The 20,991-nt window shown below is 38.8% G+C and overlaps 1 protein-coding gene across 1 annotated transcript in view; it reads left to right on the forward strand.

The window, feature by feature from the left end:
* Positions 1 to 20,991, forward strand: part of myo10 (myosin X) — a 127,445-nt gene that overhangs the window by 54,879 nt on the left and 51,575 nt on the right. The window contains exon 3 of the mRNA XM_042497410.1: positions 2,873 to 3,031. Within this exon, the coding sequence (XP_042353344.1) occupies positions 2,873 to 3,031 (159 nt within the window). The remainder of the gene's footprint in view (positions 1 to 2,872; positions 3,032 to 20,991) is intronic.

Raw genomic sequence — 20,991 nt, forward strand, 5'->3', positions numbered from 1 at the left:
TGCGGGTGTGCGGAGTCACACACTTGAACCATTACAGACGTTTCTTAAGATAAAGTGTCCTTCTATTTTATAATGACGTGAAAGTTGAGACTGTGGTAAGATGTTTTGACTGTTGTTTGAGCTCTTTAGTCTTTACAGACGGATGAAGGCAAACCTTGAAACACTTACTGCTGGAGTACAACATGAAAAACGACAGACATAATATGGACCTATCACGCTGAAATGATTTGAGAATGATTGCTTTGAATCAGTTCTCACCGCTTTTGACTTGTCATTGGAGGACAAATGCCGCACAGTTTTGTCTTTAACAGCTGTTCAGCCTCGTCCTCAGACGCACACGATAAGCAGCCGTGTGCTGAAACCGTCGTCCAGCTCCTGACGTGGTTTTATTCACTAGCCCAGGGTCACATTCACCTCCACTATCTGCCACATGTCACCCGTGTGGAAGGAGACATGAAATATGAGCTAGGAGAGGAAAGGTAGATGTTCTGCCCGCAGGACATAAATGAATACAGACAAAACCAGCCAGAGGAGTGAAGTACGTACTCTACTCAAGGGCTGTACTTGTGCACTTATGTATTCTTAATAATTTAAGGGAAATTTTGCACTTTTCACTCCACTGCATTTGTCACATTTGTAATGTAGTCTCACTGAGATCCAGATCTGAGTCCCAAGTGGACCTGACAACAATAAACGACTACAGTCGATGGCAGATAGACAGATACAAACCAGCATACAAGACGCAACATAAATAAGAATCTGATTTTATTCAGCGAGACAAAAGCACAGTAAACAGCAGCTGCTGTGTTCAGTGAATCTGAGAAACACACGACATGTTTCAGCTCAATGACACAATCACTGTTTGACCTTTAGATTAAGAAGATTTAAAATTTGAATTTCTTTCTTTCTGTTTTTTCGAGTTTTTCTTTATTTCTACATTTTCTCCTTTTTTTCCCTCTCAGTTCCTTACTTCATCCCTTCTGTTCTTACGTCTTTGCGTCTGCTTTCTCTACCTCTACACCAGCTGGGGGACATTATGTTTTTTTTTTGGGTTATTCGTCCAACTGTACGTCCCATTCTTATGAAGAAGGCCCTCGTGGAATTTGTTTAAATTTGGCACAAACATCCACTTTGACTGAAGGATGAATTGATATAGGTTTGGTTGTCAGAGGTCAAGGTGACCGTGGCCTTGCTTCTGTCTCATTCTAAAGAATATGATATCTTAAGAAGGCCTTGAGGGAATTTTATTCAAATTGGACAAACGTCCACAAATTCGGTGTTTAAAGGTCACTCCAGTTAATTATGTCTCATTCTCATAAACTCGATATCTCAAGAAGGCTGCAAAGGCGTTTCCTTAAATTTGGCACAAACGCACACTTGGACTCAAGAATGATTAGAATTTGGTGGTTAAAAGTCAAAGATCAATGTGACCTTGAAAAAACATGTTTTTTGGCATAAGAATTAATGCAGAAATTATGAAATTGAATTATCAATATGAATATATTAATTATCAAATTGTCATACATATATCTAATAGGATATAATGAGGAAGTTCTGACATTTATCCAAAAGGTCAAAGGTCAACATGGATGACACACAGACATAAATGTAAACTGTAAGAAAAACTTGCAATTCTAGTTTCCTTCATGTTACTTATTTTTCTCCTCTGTACTTGATTTCCTTCTTTAAATGACCTAAAAGCATGCAAATCCCCCAAACTGAAGAGGAGATATTTCACTCCAATCCTTTTTAGATCTGCATATTTACTTTGGACACTGCAGAGCATTTAACTGCTGATGCGTGGTTTCTGTAGTCAAGATTTACTGCTCGTTTTATTTAGCAAGTACAAGATTTTAGTTCCTCTTCCAGCACTGACTGCAGCTTTATTTCACCTCCTCCTGGCTTCACTCTGGTTTACATGTCAAGCAGTGACTTATTATGACCCTTTTTTAATAATATTTCTCCCTAGTATTCGGCAAACATTCCTGGAATAAATGTGTGAAGAGAGTCTCTAACCTGCAGGCTTTCTTCAAAACTTTACGCTCCTGCAGTAACATGAGACAGACTCTGTCAGTCAGGATGTTCTGTGCTGTAAATCACACGGTTAAACTGTCGGAGCAGTCAGTCAGACGGAGGAGCTGTCAGCATCTGCAGGTCAAGTGCCTGACTTTATGATTCCTGTCAGAGTTTCACCCCCGAGCTGTATATCACACCGTCTTCCTCCGAGGAAGAGCGTTGCAGGATGAAAAAAACACCTGAACTTATGCTCAATATTAGGATCAATTTGCAAAAAAAGGAGCTGCTTCTTATCATTTTGAATCCAAAATATTTGGAAATGTTGAGATTACAAAAAAAGCACAGAAAGTGGCTGTTTGTCTTAATGCTCCAGGTTCTTTTCCCGGCTGTTTTCTATCATCCACCATTATTACTGCAACAGTTGAATGTTTGCAATGTAATCTTTCCTCATAGTTCATCTCCGATAAGAGAATTGGTGAAAAAACTGGGCAAAATCCATTCTGGTAGTTTACTAAGTTGAATTTTAGGGAAGATAAGTTGCTTCATTTCTTCTCTCGGAGCTTCTGCAGGTTTGAGTTCGACCAGCTGAACAGTTCGATTTCTGATTAGGTTGGATATTTCAGTTAGCAGACTGAAATATCACTTTTCTCCATGTTTTCATGTTTATGGTTGTTGAACAGGTATATTAATCACGTACTGGCTTCTTCCCATGTGGTGGTTTTATTGCTCTTTAAGAAACGAGTGCAGTTAACTCCTTCACCTCTCTAACTCCGCTGTGGCCTGTTAGCGAATGTTAGAGAGTGTATTTTAATGCATGCTTCAAATTTTGATGTGTTTCCATATTTTTCTGATCCAGGTTTACACCTACAAGCAGAATGCGCTCACCCGGCAGAAGGTGCAGCCGATGCACCACAGCAGCATCAGAGGGGTGGAGGACATGGCGACGCTCGAGGACCTCCATGATGGCGCCATCATGCACAACCTCTTCCTGCGCTACCAGCAGAGACACATCTATGTAAGTTTCTAAGCTAAGCTGCACCCCAAAGACGTTTGCACTGATGTTTTTCACTGTTGAGATATATCTGGACAAACTCAGCCATCAGAGATGATTTTTAACACTGGAGACTTTTCACTGCTGCTGTTTTTGACATTTTGGCCTCACACTTTTCCCAAAATGTTTTTTTTTTTAAGTCTGGTTGAGCCTGGAAAGCACTCAATGACCAAACATGCAATTTGATTTTTGGAAAGAAAAAAGATCATGAAGCAGAAGTTGCTTTTACAACATCGTGTAATGGGAGTTCAGATCATTTTATTCATTCATATATTTAATTTTTTTTTTTTTTGAATATCTTATGCATTGTGGGAGTAAGAAAAAAAAACAAAAAATATATAATGTAATGGGAAAATGAGAACAGAATTAGACAACAAACAAATCAAATAATACATATTAAAATTAAAGTAACAAGTTTAAAAATATAAATAAAAAGTAAGAGTAAAAATTTTACAAAATGAAAGAAAAAGAAAAAAGGAATATACTTGATGACCTTTATTCACAGTTCGACACAAATATTGTATCAGCTTCCTAAGGCAGCAGGTGCAGTTAAAGCCTAAAACAGAAGCATCTGCAAAACTTGCCAGTGAAGATGAGGTGATATGAAGTGTATCAGTAAAAATGTGAGTTTGAGTTTTACACTGCTGTCCACTTAGATATTCCCATTTTATTTAAACTTAAGATGCAGAAAAAAGATAAACAAGAGTAAATGGAGAAAAATACAGAAAACCAGGAAAAAAAAATAATTTGATCAAATTAAATTTCATAACCTTGATTTAATGTCAAATGTCATGCAGATAAATAATTCTGATAAGTATGTTGTTGCTTCTGGATCTGATTTTGCAAACCCAGAGAATAAAAAGATATTTTAACATCATAACCCCAAAACAAACTGTTCTGTATCTGCAGAATCAGCGCTCCGGCTGACAGCTCAGGGTACGCTGCCTTCTTTAAAAACAAATTCCCAGAGAGCGGCTGAAGTTACTCAATCGTTACATAACAGATAACCGTCTAGACGCGGGCAGATAAGAGGAGGCGATTTGCTCAGATGATGTTGGGAAACAGGGATGCGAAAGGAGACTTGAGCGATCCGTGCACAGTGATGATCCCTGTGGATCTCCTGTCAAAACCAGTTTGGCTCTCTGTCTGTGATTTATTACAGTGGAAGGTTAGTTTGAGGTTCTCTGCTGTGAAACTCACGTGTGAACTTGATTGAAAGGTATGTGTGACTGTGAACGGCGCACAGGAGACACGCACAGACACAGCAGGCTATCCACAACAAAAACATGAACCCGTCAGACTGCTTTTTGACTTTCAGAGATTGCAGCATGAATGCAACATAGATCAAAGTGACATTTTTTTCGTAGCTTTGGCACAGAAAAAACAAATTTTCTTTTATAAAAAAATGTAGAAAAATATATCATTTTAAAGGGACAGTTCACCCCAAAATCAAAATGACATATTTTTTCATCAGTCTAGATAGTTTTGATGTGAGTTGCCACGTTTTGGAGATGTTGTTTGTGGATATGTCTGCTTTTTCTTTGATATAGTGGAACAAGATGGCACTCGGCTTTTGGTGCTCAAAGCACCAAATAAAGAAATAAATGAAATAAAATAAAGTTAACTAAAATCAAATAAAATCTCTTGAATTAAATCGTGACCTGGTTACTCAGGATAATCATGTAGGAACTGTCTTCTTTTTACTGAACTAAACCTGATAACTGAACCTAAATTGATAAATTTAACTGTTTTTCCAAATCTAGTCAATAAACTTTTAATTACAACAGTCATAAAGTATTCTGTTTTTACTAATATTTAACATCAAAATTCATAATTATTCTGGAAAGAAAGAAAAAGTGTTTAACCTTTTGAAACCTGGATCGACATCAGTTTTTCTGTGCTGCATTCAGACACCTTTCACAAGCATTTCAGACTTTTTGATCTGAAGAAACTAGTTTGATTTCTGTCAAAAAAGGGAAAAGGGCATAACTTTGCAAGAAAGTATCCTGCAAATTGCAAGATATTAGCGAAATGTGACAAGAAAATTTGCTTAAAACAAGAGACAAAATTCCAAGAAAATGATCAAAAAACTAAGGATAAAAGTGCAGACAGTTCTAATTATTATAACTTTAAAATTATTTTACGATTTTTTTTGTTTTAACGTTTTGCATTTTTTTCAGGCCATTTCCTTGTTTCATTTAATTTCCCCCTTTTTTAACATTGATATCTTTTCTTTTTTCAGTAATTTGTGGGTAATTTCTTCCTTCGCTGCTCAGTTCTTCTTTCCATGTTTTTGAAAGAATCTAAGCTCAGTTTTACTCAGGTTTCAACAGGTTTAGAGTAAATAAGGTGCTGAAGTGCATTTTTTAAAAAGTATTGCAACAGCTTGTTCATCCAAAAAAAAAAAAAAACATCCCTGGACACCCCACCCCCTCCCGAATATGATCATAACAATGATAAGCCTCATAAATGGATTATTCATGTCTGTGTAACCACGTCCAACATTTCTGGGGTGAACTGTCTCTGTACGTTCTTTCTATACACAGTTGTGTTTAAGTTTTAAGGCCTGGCGAAGGTTTTTACTTAAAAAACATGTTTCTCTAATGATCTTTTTTTCTCTTAACTCTTATTAAAACAACAAATTCTCTGTCCATATAAAAAGAAATAACATTTCAGTCTGTTGCATCAGATCTGTATTTTCAGCCTTTGTGGTTCAGCCATGAAGGTCGCCAACAGTCATTTCAGATGCTTCTATTCTTTGCAACATGGTATAACATTTCTCTTAGCATGAGCAAAAAACAAAAAGTCTTAGCCGCTTTTTAAGTTTTTTATTCCAAAGAAAAAGATCATTAAACAGTATTCCAAAAATAGAGCTCCTTATATAACCTCACATCTAAGAGTTAATAGTTTTGCTTGGATTGTTTTGTGCAGGTGTTTCCAAAGAATGCTTATTTTGAAAGAGTTGCCTCCACATTAACAGAGTATTTCTGCAGGCGGCTGCATTTTGAAGTGTTTCCAGGTGTGTAAAGGAACACAGGTACATAGACACAGGTATTAAAACACAGTTTTGTTCTGTTCTTGGGAAGCAAATCAGAGAAAACAACTCAAAAATGTGAATAAACTTTCACCGTTCCACCGTGTTTTCAGGAGGTTTAAAGTATTGTTGGAGGACAGCTTGTGTCTGTTGTTTCCACGGCTACAGTGTTGACCAGGTGATGAAAAGCTCAGGTGATAAAAAAACAAACAAGTTGAGAGATTTGGTTGTTGAAAATGAACGGTGCTGAACGGAGCTCCTTGTTTGGCGGCCAAGAACAACAAGGTCGCCAAGTGAGAGGGATTAGAGTTTGAGTCTGTTTGGTTTGATGCTGGTTTTAGAAGCTGGTGTTCCAGCGGTGGCCTCGCTGGGAGTTTGGCGGGAGCTAACGGGTCCTGGCTCGGCTCTGATGGCGTCCGTGTCGTCCAAGCTGCGAGACCGGACGGAGCTTTGGAGAGAAAGCCGCAGTCAATCTAAAAATGCTGATCATCTCTGTCAGCTTGGTCACATTTCTCCACATTTTTGGCCTTTGTTGCATTTACTTTTGGGACTTTTTAAGTGTCTCTTTCTGCAAGCTGAAACATGTTTTTGAAGATTTTTATCTGTTTTATAACTCAAAGGGGAAATTTGCATCTTTGGCGCAGTATCAAAGGTGTGATTGGCTTGGGATGCACATCTTTTTTTTGTGATTTTCTTTGTGAATAACATGGAAATATACAGCACAAAACAAGTGTGTGTGTGTGTGTGTGTGTGTGTGTGTGTGTGTGTGTGTACATCCGTACATCCATCCATCCAGCCCATTTTCATGAATGCAATAACTCATGGAGTCCTTGAGGGGATTTCCTCAAATTTGGCAGAAGTGTCCACTTTTACTCAACAATGAACTGATTCGATTACGAGATTCACTGAGATTTCATCTGTCTCATTCTTGTGAATGTAATATCGTAACAAAATCTTGAGGGAATTTATTCAAATGTGTAACAAACATTAGCCTGGACTCAAAAATGAACTCTTTAGAATTTGGTGGTTGACGGTCAAAAGGTCAAGGTCACAAAACATGTAATAATTCTAGTTTTTGTGTTCATTTTTCGTCTCGTAAATAACGAACCCGAGCACTGAACAAGAAGTGGCCCAAAATCGAAATCTATCAACCATCTTTTTCATTTCATTTTCATTTTCATTTACTTGCAGCACCACGTTAAACAGACACAGACCTCATTTCTGCATATGTGTCCTGCATGTGTGAAGCCTTTCGGTCTCTAGAAGGAGCCGCTTAAAGTCTGATAAATTGCCTCAAATGATTTAAAAACGATTATTTTGTCAGCATTTAACCGCTGCAGCTCCTCTGGGGTTTTGGTACAGTGCAGACGGATATTTCGAATTGCATTCGCCAAAGAAGCAAAACGAATTCTCCAAACTGGAGAAGAAGATATGTCGTTTGTCCATCTTTTCTGAAATGGCTCTGTCTGTGTCTGTCTCTGCCTTCTAAAACCCTTAAAACTCACTTATGATATGACAACACTATAGTTCAGGTTTAATTAAGCAAAACTATGACTTTCTCAGGTTTTTTTGTCTGGGGGTATAACAACTGAAATAAAAGTGTCGGCAGCAGTAAAAGTGAGTACTAATGTGAGAATGGTGCTTTCATATTCTGAGAAATTTATTCCACACTGTCCTGCTTTACACAGCCAGCTAATTAGCAAACAAAGCAGCTCTGTTCCTGCTGACCCCAGACTGAGTCTGAAAGTCTTCTGTGCGGGGCAGAAAACAAAGCAACACGCAGGACAAACGGCATTGTTGTCTCGCTTTGTATTTTGGGCTAATGAACAAACCTGACCCAGCACTTTCTCCGAAACAAGGCGGCGACAAAGGCAGCCTTGTGCTTTCTGCACACATTAACCACAGTAACCTTTGACAAATGCCGTCTCGTTACTTTAATCACATGTGAATGCTCCCGTATGGTCGAAATTATCCAATCAATTCATCACAGCTGCCCAATCTCCACTCTGACAGGGCGCTTTTTTTTTTCATTTTTGGGCCAGAAGCTCCAAAAGAGGGAAAATTAGAGGAGAGTTTTGGTGAAGTGGGCGGCGGTAAAGCGAAGGGAAGGGTTCAGGCCATCGCAGGTAATTTACAAATAAATACATAAACACATATACAAAAAAAAGATTTTGCTTCTGGTTCACAAAAACACTCTGAAGTCAAAGCTTTGAACAAAAATGATTCTCAGCATGTTTATTAACTAACTATGGTACATAAAATGTAGATATAAGTGGACATTTAAAGGTAATTTAAATTTAAACAACAATTATAAACAGAGCTGTAATGTAGCATAAACTCTGTGCCACACAACGCACAATAATTGTACATATATTCTGATTATTTTTTTGGTTTAAAATAATTAAAACACAACTGAAATATGCTAATTTTAATAACTTCACTGGACGGTTTATTTTGGAGATCTCTGCAGTAAAATTGGGCTCCCAGTGAAAGCCTCCCCAGCAGTGAACACTTTTAGTTTCAGCATGTTGTTACGTGCAGTCATTACCACTAGATACCATTAAATCCCCCTAAATCTTACACACTGAACTTTTACTTGACTGAGTTCAGTTTTTCATGGAGAGTCAATTTAAAGACCCAAACTACAGACACCTTTTAAATCAATTATTTGATACCACGTCCAGTAACTGGTCGTGAACCATCGGATGCTTCCAGTGTCTGGATTTTGTCTCTTTCCTGCTCACTGTCGTCTTTGTCCTCGTTGAAAAAAGTGTCCTCTAAGTTCCTGTCTGATATCTGTCCGGACGTCTGGACAAAAACGTTGACAGCTGTCACCTTCCAGAAAACGTTTTTGTTTTTGGAAACACAGTGCCCTCGATGGCATTAGAAAGGTTTGTTTGCATTACTGAGGGTTGTTTGGTAATGCAGATCATACTCAGGCCTCAGCGTCATCTGCGTGTTATAAGACGGTGTGTGTGGGAGGAAATATGAAGAGTTTATGTCACAGTCACAGGAACTATGTGGGAGAAGCGCAGGTAAAGTTCTCGACTCCCTCAAACACTTCTTATGTTCCCAGAAAAGTCCCTGCGGGGGAAAAAGGGCAGAGAAAGGTGAGGTGACGGGCTAATGCATGAAATCAAATGCATCAGAGCGAGGGGCCCCAGTGTCATAACCTGTCAGGGGGCCCCGAAATTCCTGAAAGCACCCCTGCAGACTTCAGAGAGAATTAAATGAGGAGAATTAATGAGTTTAACCAACATCCACCAAACGGCTCTGTCCTCTGTCTCTCTTTTCAGCTTTTATATTTGTGTCTTTAAGAGATTTATTCTCAGGGCAACACTGAACCTGTGTGTACTTTTTTAACTCCTTAGCTGTGAGCTTTTCTAACGTTTGGTGATGAAAGAAATTGTAGCTTGTTTTACGGTTATAAGAGTTTTTAATAGGACCTTAATGTGTTGGTTTCAAGGGTGTTGTGTCTGGTCTGTCTTATATGTAACATTTTCTTTATTATTAAGGCGGTTAGTTGAGTTGTACTTGGTACTTTAAAGCAGCTAAAAGTCTAAAGATTGAATATCAGATAAGACATAAATAGATGTTTTTATTTTGTGGTAAAAAAAAACAAACTGTAAAACTGTAGATTTGGGTAACCTCAGAACTACTGTAGTTTAGCATTAGCTCTCCATCGTTGAACATTGAATTTAGCCTGTAAGTATGTGTGTGTGTGCATGCGTGCATGTGCGCTTGTGTTGTGTGTGTGTGTGTGTGTGTGTGTGTGTGTCTGTGTGCTTCAGTGGAATCTGCAGAGGAGACGAGTGAGGCCACCAGTCGACAGCACAGCTGGTTGCAATCACAGCAGCTAAAGACTGTATACACACACACACACACACACACACACACACACACACACACACACACACACACATACTTACAGGCTTAATTCAATATTCTGTCCCTCTCTCATACAAACACACTACAGTAGTTCTTCTCTCATTTTTCTATCACACGCTGTTTCTTTTTTTTTGTCTGCCCCCCATTAATAATTTGCTCTTAACTCCCCCTCGCCCCTACACACACACACACACAACACACACACACACACACACACACACACACACACACACACACACACACACACACAGGTCTCTTTTCTTTCGTACCCAGAAACCTTTTGTGTCTCATATTTAATATTTGTATATATAAAATACTGTATATATATTTTATGACTTATGACTGATCGCAGGAAATTCCTCTACTGGATAATTTGTCTCAATTTACAGCTCCGAGACTGCGTTCAGTCTCACTTCAGAGTTACACGAAAAGCTCCTCGCTCAGTACGTTTACGTGATGTTAGAAAAAGTCGAATTATTTTGGTAAAATACGTGTAAACATATCAGTCCGACTGAAATCGTACTGTCAGATTTCTCAAACTCTGTAGAAAATGTGTTTGGAGGTCGATTCACTCCTTCATGTATACGCTCCAACCAGACCTGAACTGGCCGAGGCGTTCTGCCCGGAGGTTGAATAATATAAATTTGAAAAAAAAAAACAAAACAAAAGAAGGGAAGACACCAAACAAAGGTATCACCATGGTGAGTGCTAGAGAGAACCACACGTTTTTGGACAGACAACGAGACTTCATGTCGCGTCAGCTGAAGGAGTTAAACAGTTTTTGGGTCTGTGATGTAGTAGGTCAAGTGGACCACCAGGACTCCGAACACGTTTCATGTGTCGAGCCACCTCCGGTCACGTGACCCTGAGACGCGTTTGTTTCCACGATTGCCCCAAATAAACAAAGTCTTATGAGTGCTGCTGGTATCTCTCTTTTCTGATTTTCGCCTCTACCGTGCACCTTTTTTATGCGGTCAGACATATTTTTGCAGTCGTGTGCACTGCTGTTTTTTTCTACTTTTCAACCAGAAGAAGGTCCAGTAGAAATTTGCTAAAATGGAGCCAAACTCCACCTATCGCGGCGGAGTCGGACAAACTTCCGTCAGTGAACCAGTTCTCCCCTCGTGCTTTTACACCGACAGCAGTCCAGTTAAACTGCAACCATAACTTAAATTCCAGCTCTCATCGGCCGGCTCGGTGAGTTCGGAGCTGGAACAGTCTCGTGACTCGCTGGGTTTATTTTGATAAGTCGCCGTGTCTGCTGGCGGCTCACTGACAGACTGAAACAGCCAGCTGCCGCTCCACTTTCACAAACTCTCAGCTCGTAACGGAGAGGTGGAGAGGCCTGGAATATAGAAAACCCATTTACAGTTACTAAACCGTGTCTGTGAATGAGTAACCTGCCATCGCCTCGTCTGATCATTTGCTTTTGTTAAAATAGCCTCGAGCAAAGCGGCTGACGGCTGAACTGTGGGTTTACAGGCAGATGATGATGAAAGGTTGGTATCCTAAAATCCTGCGTCGGGTTTTGCCCCAAAATAATGTCCTAATATTTGAAAATAAATCCAGATTATGCACTGTTTTCTGCAGGCAGCCATTAACTTTTTGAAACTTGAGGAAATTAGAGGAAGAAGGCAATGAGCAAAAAAGAAAAAGAAAAAAAATGAATGACACAAAAATGAGCAAGAAATGTGTTAAAAACACAACAAAATTCATTGAAAATTAGTTAAAAAAAAAAAAAAAAATTAAAGAAAAAAAGATTTTAAAATAGTAATGGCCCAAAAATTATAGAGAAGGAAATGTTGAAAAAGCACAAAAAATAGCTTGAAAATTATTCTTTAAAAATGAAATAAAGTTTAAAGAAAAGAAAAGATAAAAAAAAAAGTTAAGACTCAATAAGGAAACAACCTGCAAAAGTACAGAAAAATTAAAATAATTTTATAACGTAATTATTAGAGTTATAAATATGGTTTTCCCTTGCTTTTGCTTTGTCCCTAGACATCGCATATTAGAAATATTTTCTAAATTTACTATCTTGCAATGTGTGAAGCATTTATTACTTAGCTGCTCATTGCCTTTTTGCCATAGTTTTGAAAAACATCACTTTGCTCGTTTCTGTTCAGGGTTCAAAGATTTAAATTTTTGTGAAAAACGTCTGAGGTTAGTTCCAGGATTCAAAGGGTTAAAGTCACGTCCTGCATGATATAGTTTCATTTCAGAAGACATTCAGATAGATTTCATGCCATTTTTCCCACAGTAGATATATATTTGGTCTATCTGTGTGCTCAAACACAAACAACACACTTACACACACTTACAGACCACACACACACACACACACTCTCTCTCTCACACACACACACACACACACACACTGAAACACAACCCCACCGTGCTGCTTATTTAAAGCAGAGTGTGCGTGTGCATGTGTGGAAGATACATTTACATTTTCAGCCGAAGCTGCCGTCCAGCTCCGAGTCCTGATTACTATCAGATGTGGAAATTTCAGCCAACGGAGCTTCGCGCTTCGCCAGCAGCTCTGCTGATGTCATTTCCTTTTAGCCGCTCTGTGCTTACGTCACTTCCTGTGAGGCCAGATTTAGACCACAGGTGGAAACTGTTCCTTTGGTTTGATTTAGATCCTTTTTTTTGGGAAATGTGTTTGAAACACAACATGAGCTGAGACGACTGCAGTAGTGGAGTGAGAGGTGGTTTTTGCAGTGATTTGCAGCATTTTTAGCATTTTTTTGGTTTAATAATTTCGGTCAGTTTTGGCAGAGATTATCCGCCCGTCTGTTATTTCTTAAATTATCTCGCTAACAGAAAAAAAACAGATTTGTCTGGAATCTGATGGACATATCGGTTTGGCTCGGATCATCGCATTTTGGTTGCAAAATTTGGGATTTTTACAGCTAAGATCATTAAGCTGTGTGTTTGGCTCGAGAGTTGCTCTGCGTGTTTTGGGCGTGGATAAATGTGTTCATGTGTGCAGTTTCAACCCACACGGTCGTTTTGGTTTTTAAAAGGCACTTTCACTGACAGATTGCTGAATTTATGCTACATGTACATTTAAAGCAGATATGAAGACAATAAGTAGAATTTAACGTTGCTAGTGTCACTTTTCTTTAAAGAGAATATTAGAAAAATGCATTTATTCTTTTCTTTTATTTTTTTTAATTATTATAATATTTTTACTGATTTTCAAGAAATTTTTAGGTTTTTTAATACAAATTTTTGGGGCATTTGTGGGACATTTCTTCTTCTGTTGCTCATTGCGTTCTTCCCATGTTTATGAAATAAATCAAGCCAGTTTGTCAGCCAGTAAGGCAGCCAGTGCATATTTGGTTTACAGTTTTTTAAGTTCAATTGTCAAACTTGAAGTGTCGTTTCATGTAATTTATACAGAAAACAAATCAGCGACTAGCTGTGAAACTACCTGAAACAAGCAAACTTTCTTCAACTTTGACTACAGTCTAATGCGTGACAGCTTTACAGTATGAAACATTATGCAAATGAAGAAAAATATGATCTTGTTTCTCACCATGCTCTATTATTGGGCTTTTTTCACCATTTGACGTAACTGACGCAGCATTATATTCACATCCAGCATCATTTTTCTCACCTGTAAGATAACTCTCTCATTCAGTCAGGAAATTAAAAAATACATTTATACATTTATTTTTTTAACATGCAAAAATTGTACATAATTTATATAATTAAACCAGAATCAGAACTGCCTCTGCTTCATTCCCAGAATAACAAACCCAACTTCAGCAGATGCGGAGTTTCCGTCCGTCAGCAGCGAAATAAAACATGAACTGTGGATCAGGATCGCTTTAATCGCCAAGGATAACAAATGTGCAGGAATTTGTCTTGGTGACACGGTAACTCAGTGACTGCTGCGCGTCCCCCCTCCTCTCTCTCTTACATTTCCTGCCGTCACTCAGGCAGGTTGTAGAGCGCTTTTGCTCTGATGCTCCAGTTTTTGTTTTTTTCTCCTCCATCTGGTCTTCATTTCCCTCTCAGAGCATTTATCTGGCTCCGGCTCTGAGAGATCTTATTTTTTGGACGGGTCCGAATGCCTGCGTGCCTCCCTCTGTTCTACAGTTACTCCATCAGCGCTGACTGACGCCGCTCTGTAAACAGAAAGGCTCTTTAGCTGCAGTTACTGAGCGAAATACTCACTTCAGGTCACTTTGACCAGTGACGCATATCTGCCTTTTGTCAGGAGGTTTTATCTGTTCAGTGTAAGATATGTGATGTCAAAAAGTGAAGTGAACTCTACTTATAATCCATCATTTAAATGTTAAACACTCACTCTCAGCACACCTCTGTACATTTGTTGGTTATTAAAACATTATAGTTTAATGTTTCTTCAGATGCCTTTCCAAAGTATTTAACCCTCAGATCTCTGAACACAATAATTAGATTTTTTTTTTTAAAGAAAGAAAATAAACATGTCAAAAAAGTCAATGAACAACTTGGGAAGAAATGTTCCACAAATTGTATGAAATTTATAGGTTTAGGAAATAATTTTAAAAAATTAAGAAAGTAAAAGCTTGGGAAAAATGTTTATTGTACTTTTTACACAATAATTAGAATAAGTTATAAGTTCAGAGAAAATTACTATGCTAAAAAAAAATGTTTTACCTACTTTTTCAAGTCATTTACTTGTTTTTTGTTTGTTTTTACAAATTTCTAGGTAATTTCTTGTAACATTTTACTAGGCTAATATCTTGTTAAGTTTTGGGCCATTTTTTGTTGCTCAAGTTTCAAGGGCTTAATCAAAGTGTTGGGAAACACGCCACAACAGCACAAGTTATGAGGCGATATTGAGAAGAAATAGAAACAGTGCACATCCCAAAACTGCATTTTCAAAGGAGTCGGTGTGAATGTTATGATAGATAACTATTAATCTCCTACTTCATACAAAAAGTAATCTGGAAAAAGTTATTCTGCAAATGGTCACCTTTAAAAAGATTTTTTGGTTTTGGTGACTTTAAAGCCGAAATACTGAAAGCAGCCATCAGACTGTTGGACTCCTGTGAAACTGGAGGTCCTCTGACATAAATACCAGGTTAAATACCTCAGACCAACAATGTAAATGTGTGTATCACGTTTCTTGCGTCACCTCTGTGGTATGACTCTGAACAACGCAGAGCACTTGACACCACACACGGAGGACGAGGGGCCGCGGTTAATCCCGTCAGCCAATAGGGGGGCCTCTGATGAGATTCACAGCCAATTAGCTCTCAGCCCGGGCGCTGCCATGGAAACCGTTACCAGGACGGAGCAACGGGGGGATCTAATTAAGTCCAAATGGTTGTAAATCATCGCGTTAAGAGAAGGCATGACTTTACCCGAGGCATTCTTTTTTAAAAAAAATATTATTTTAGTGACGCGCACCGTCTGGTTTGAACTTAACCCCCTCCACATTTCTGCTGAAGCTTTTTGAAAAATGTTTTTTTCTTGAGAAGAAGATCAGGATAAAAGATCGGACCTTAAAAAAAAGTCTTAAGTTCAATAAAGTGCTTTTTTTTGTATACACCGTATTTACCTTTATTTATAGGACTTTCTGGGACATTAAGGCTCCATCTTAAATGTCAAAAATATCCATGAAAGCAAAATGATGAAAAAAAAATAGAAAGAATATAATAAACACTTTAAAAAAACACCTCAAAGACTAAAAGGGATAGTTTGCTGATTTTTCAATTTTCAGGCCATTTTCTTCTACTAATTTCTCACAGTTTGTGGGGCATTTCCTGCTATGTTGGTAATTGCTTTTAATTCCCATCTTTAATTTTTTTGCTCAGGTTAATCAGCAGATGGTTGCTCCTGGTGATGGCTGTTAAAACATTTCATTCATGCATGTGGGATAAGATAAGATAAGATAATCCTTTATTAGTTCCACAGTGGTGAAATTTGAAATTTAACCCTTACAGCTGTCACAAGGTGTAAAAGTTACAGTGTTTCTCCATCAACGTTTTCCAGATATTTTAAACAAGAACTCCAGAAAAAGTCCCCAAACGTTATGAGACACTACAGAAGCGTCTGCAAAGAAGTTACATGACGAGCTAAGTGATGCACGACATCAGTGCGACTGTGTACAGTTTACACTGCCGGTGTGAGACGGACGTTTCTGCTTTGAACTGACTCCTCCACCTGAGCAGCGAGCCGCCGCGCTGTGTTTATACTACAGAGATAACACGCATGGTGATTTATGATCTGCTGTGTATTACTACAACAACGCGGCCTCCCCTTTACTGCGGCTGATTTGCACAGGCAGCAGATTCTGAGCCAGTATTTGTCTTGTAAATACTGTCACCTCAACTGCCATTCAAATGTATTTGCATCCAGGCTGAATGTAGGTCAGTCAGTCAGTGGGTCGTTTGAATGGCGAGGGGAGATTAGTGCGAAGGGGTTTAATGAGCAATAAGGGCGGCTGATAAAGACGTTTGTACAGAAGGGGAGTCCAGAGGACGGTAACTCAGAGGACACGTCCTCATCAGCAAAACTTTGTCTACTTTGACATCATCTTACCTTTTAAAGTACCTGTGAAGCAGCGTTTAAGGAGTGCGTTTGCTTCTGTAATTTGATACATTTTTTGTTTGAACAGGATGTTTAACCAGATGTAACACGAAGAGAGAGAGCTCACAATGAGATATCAGTAAAAAAGAGAAAAGCAGTTTGGTGTTTTGTTGGCCACATCTTAAAAACCCTTAAACACCTGGGCGAACATCAATTTTCTTTCATTAGACAGCTTTCATTAGCATTCAGAGCTCTGACCTGAGAAAATCAGTTTGATTTCTTTAGAAAAACATGGGGTCATTTTGTTAATTACATATTATATCTTTTATCATTTCTTAGCACTTTCTTGGGGTTATTTTCATTTCTTTTTTGTTTGTTTTTTACTTTTCTTTTTAATTATTTATTTATTTATTTTAAACTTATTTTCATGTAATTTCTGTGCAACTTTTTACTTTTTTTGCTAATTTTTGTCCATCTTTTGTTAAGGGACATGTCCAACAGCCCACTCCAGCACTGAATTATGATATTTTTCATTGATGCATGGTATCAAGACAAAAGTGTCATCTTAAAACTAAAGCTTCAGTCTGAAGTCTGCAGCAGTTTTCATTATCGGACGACTGTATGCTCTCATAGTACCATGTTATATTTGGGCAAAATGTGGTTAAAGCTGAGTGAGCTTCATGTGTATCGGTCTCTGGAAAAAATACAAACAGTCGAACAACTGAAACTATTTTCGTCATTGTTGAGCCGCTCTCTTTGAGTTTTTCCATTGAGCTTAACTTCACATTGAGCTCTAACCTGCTCAGCTGAAGCTTTGCATTGCCAGGGTGATTTTATTCCATGCCCCATACATCGGCATGCCCATTAACCTAATTATCGTTATTATGGCTGTAATTTGAGTTCTCCACTTCAGAGCGCTGAACGTGGTTTCACCTCAGGCATGGTACACTGTGTTAGAAAGAGCTTTTTTTCTTCTTTCTTTTTATCCAAAAACCTAACAGTATTTTTTCTGATTGAGCTCTGTAATGAGGAAAAGTCTGTTTTTAATTTATCTGCTTGTTTTAGCAAGAGTCGAACAGTTTGAAGCTCCGCTCTCATATAATAAACCTGAAAGGCACTTTTACTAACAGCTAATAAAAAGAATAATAAATAGCTACTGTAGAGACATAAAGAAAATATCTGGTTTCAGTGAAACAGGAAAAATGAAGCGGAAAAAGTCAGAAAGATGTAAGTGATTTTTCTGAGTGACAGACGTCTGGCGGCCGTGTTTGCTTTCAGATGTCATTTTGTGTTTTTATGAGGTGAGGCCCGCTGCAGATGAACGGGATAAGAGACGGTCGAGTCGTGTGGCTGCAGACGGGAGACGGAGATGCTCTGCAGATTTACGTGTCCTTCCTCTCTCTGTCTCTTTCCTCTAAAAGCATTTCATCTCCTCCAGGCGTCGCGTCTTAATGTGGCCTTATGGGAACACTGCGCTGCCGAAATGACATTTTTACCTTTTGCACACACAAGATGTTCTCATCTTCAGACAGCTGTGGCCAAAATCTTTGTCTTTAGGCGGGAAGACTCGAGTGAGAAACAAGAGTGAAGTTTGGAATAATTGCACCCTTTCAGCTGAGAATCCCTGGGAATTCCCCCTTTGTGGAGCAGCTGTAATCTGCGGCAGCTTCTGTGCAGCTTTTCTTGGAGAAAGTGGTCAGTCAGTTACGCAGGATGAGCACGACAAACCGAACATGAGACGGCACTGAGCCGCAACTCCTCTGCCTCACGCAGAGTGAAGCTGAAACTTGAGCTGAGGTGTCGAGTCATGCCGAAAACCCAACGCACAAAAGAAACACAGAACGACTAAACCGTGACACAGGACGACCGAAAAGACACGACATTCCTCAGAGAGACACAAAATACCCAAAACGACTCAAAATTACCTCAGAGTGACACAAAACAACCAAAAAAGATACAAAACTTCCTCAAAGTGACACAAAACAACCAAAAAAGACACAAAACAACCAAAAAAGACACAAAACAACCAAAAAAGACACCAAATTACCATAAGAGACATGAAATTAGTTTAAAGAGAGACAAATGGCTACTAAAACAGAACAGACACAGAAGGATACAAAACAAGAAAAAATGATTGGTTTGCATATCTTTGTGTTTTTGTGATTCTTTGAGGTGGTTTTGCGTCTTTTTTGGTTACTGTGTGTCTCTTTGAGCTTGTTTTGTGTCTATTTTCTGTCTCTGATAATTGTGAGGTTTTTGTTTTGTCTTTTTTGTCTTGTGTTCCCTTGTTCTCTGTCTCCTTATGTTTGTTTTGAGTCGTTTTGCGTCTGTGGTGGTTTTGCTCTCTTTTGTAGTAATTTTTGTCACTTTGTGGTTTCTCTGAATCTCTTTGTGGTCTTTTTGTGTCACTTTATGGTCTTTTGTGTGACCTCCTGGTCAGTTTGTGTTTATTGAGTGACATTTTGTGGGTGCGGGCCATCGGGCTGGCCTGAACTTTGGGCCCCTGTACCCGTACATGGTTTCCAACATTACATTTTCTTCAGCCTCTGTACATGGACTGTTTAATGTGATTTGTTAATACTACACAGACGATACCAACATGCCTCCGAAATCAGAAACCCTGAGATTCTGCAAATATGCAGATTTCTCTTCAGAGAGATCTCCGTGTGCCCGAACGTGTCCATCCATGGAGCGAATGTGATAAAACTGCTGGTTCTCTTCGTTGACTCGCGTCAGTGCTGGTTAATGTGACAGCGTGTGGACTTTTTCATCGTGAGCTCCCAAAGTGTTATTTTTCAGAGCAGACCAGGATCGTGGCCGTAATCCAAAAGGTTCAGGAGCATTTAAGATCGGACATGTCGTTTTGAGTAAGAAAACAAAATTGAAAATAATCATTATTAACATTTCCAAACTGTGGGTCATCTTAAATCCTAAAGTGTTTTTATTCTAAAGAACATCCAATTTCAGATTCGTTTTCTTGGCATGTCTGAGAGATGGAAAACTTCTCTGTTTTTACGCTCACGCGGATGTTACAGAAAACAGCTTAATGCTTCTCTGACCTTTCAAACTGCTCAAACATTCACCGCTGACGATGACGAGGAGCGTTTCTGACAGCGTTACCTTTTTTTTTTTACCTAGCCTGAGTGACTCTTAGAGCCCGATGACGCTGCTTTAACCTTTAACGACTTCTCATACCGAAGCCAGCGGTAGAAAAACCTGCGTCCTTTCTCACGGATACATGGCGATGTTCTGCCTTTTTCCAAGCCTGCCTATTTATCCATTAGTCACGACCGCAGCGCTGAAGCTGCTGCCAACACTTATTCTGGCTTCGCGAGCTTCTATTTCAGCAGTTTGGTTTGTTTCGCTTTGAACTTTGAAATATGACGCTGGTTTGGAAAATGTGCAGTTTGAGAGGAGGCGGTGAAAAGAAAAAGGTCGAATGTGTTGAATGTTGTGAGTGGAACTGGTGGAGGAGATTTCGTGTTACAGCGGTCACATGGTCCTCATGTTTGCTGTCGTCCGCCTTCTGTGGAACTTAATAAGACTTTTATGACTCTGTGCTTTTGTCCCAGAAATCGGATTATGCGCAGCCTTCGGGCCGTCTGTGCTTCCACCTGAGCAAAGCCAGGCAGCGGAGATGTTTTACTCTGATCAGCGATTATTAAATGACGAGTAATGATGGATAGATTCAGAGATGAGTTATTGCACTTGTCATCACAGTGGGTTCAGAAAATACAGACTTTTAGCCGGACGACTCATTTTTATTCAGTTAGTATTTTACAGAAAGCTCTGAGAGGCATATTTCCTTCTTCAGTGTTTTTCATTTAAGAACGGATGAGAAAAAGCTTTTGTTTTGGTTTTGCGTTTCTTTATAGCTGAAGTTATGCATTCTTTTATGTTTTTTGGCATTTAGTGTCTCTTTGTGGGTGTTCTTTTATCTTTGTGTAGCTGTTTGGCTAATTGTATGTGTTATTAAGGTAACTGATAAGTCATTATGTGTCTCTGTTTTGTGTTTCTTTGTGTTTGGTCTTTTTGTAGCATTTTAGCCCTTTTAATTCATTTTATGTCTTTTTGTGGTAATTTTCAGTCTATTTTTTGGTTATTTTGTGTCTCTTTGAGGTAATTGTGAGTCTTTTTTGGTCGTTTTGTGTCTTTCTGCAGTAATTTCATGTCTTTTTGGTCATCCCGTGTTGCAGTATAGAGGTTTCCAATTGCCAGTAGATCAGAATCATGTACACAGCTCTGCAGTAGATGTACACGCCTTTCTACTTACTTTTTCTGTCAAATTTGACACCGTGTGTGGGATGGAAAACAGGTTAAAAAAAACTTTTAAAGCAGCATGGAGGCCAGTAAAAAGTTAGTTACTTATTCTCTCTCAAACTTGGTGCAGACAAAATTTTGGACGATGTTCATGCATTGCTTGAACGGAGACAGACAGTATTTCGTGGCAGCCTGTCATAGCATCGCTCTGCTT

The sequence above is a fragment of the Plectropomus leopardus genome, chromosome 12 (assembly GCF_008729295.1).
Source record: "Plectropomus leopardus isolate mb chromosome 12, YSFRI_Pleo_2.0, whole genome shotgun sequence".
Lineage (NCBI taxonomy): Eukaryota > Metazoa > Chordata > Actinopteri > Perciformes > Serranidae > Plectropomus > Plectropomus leopardus.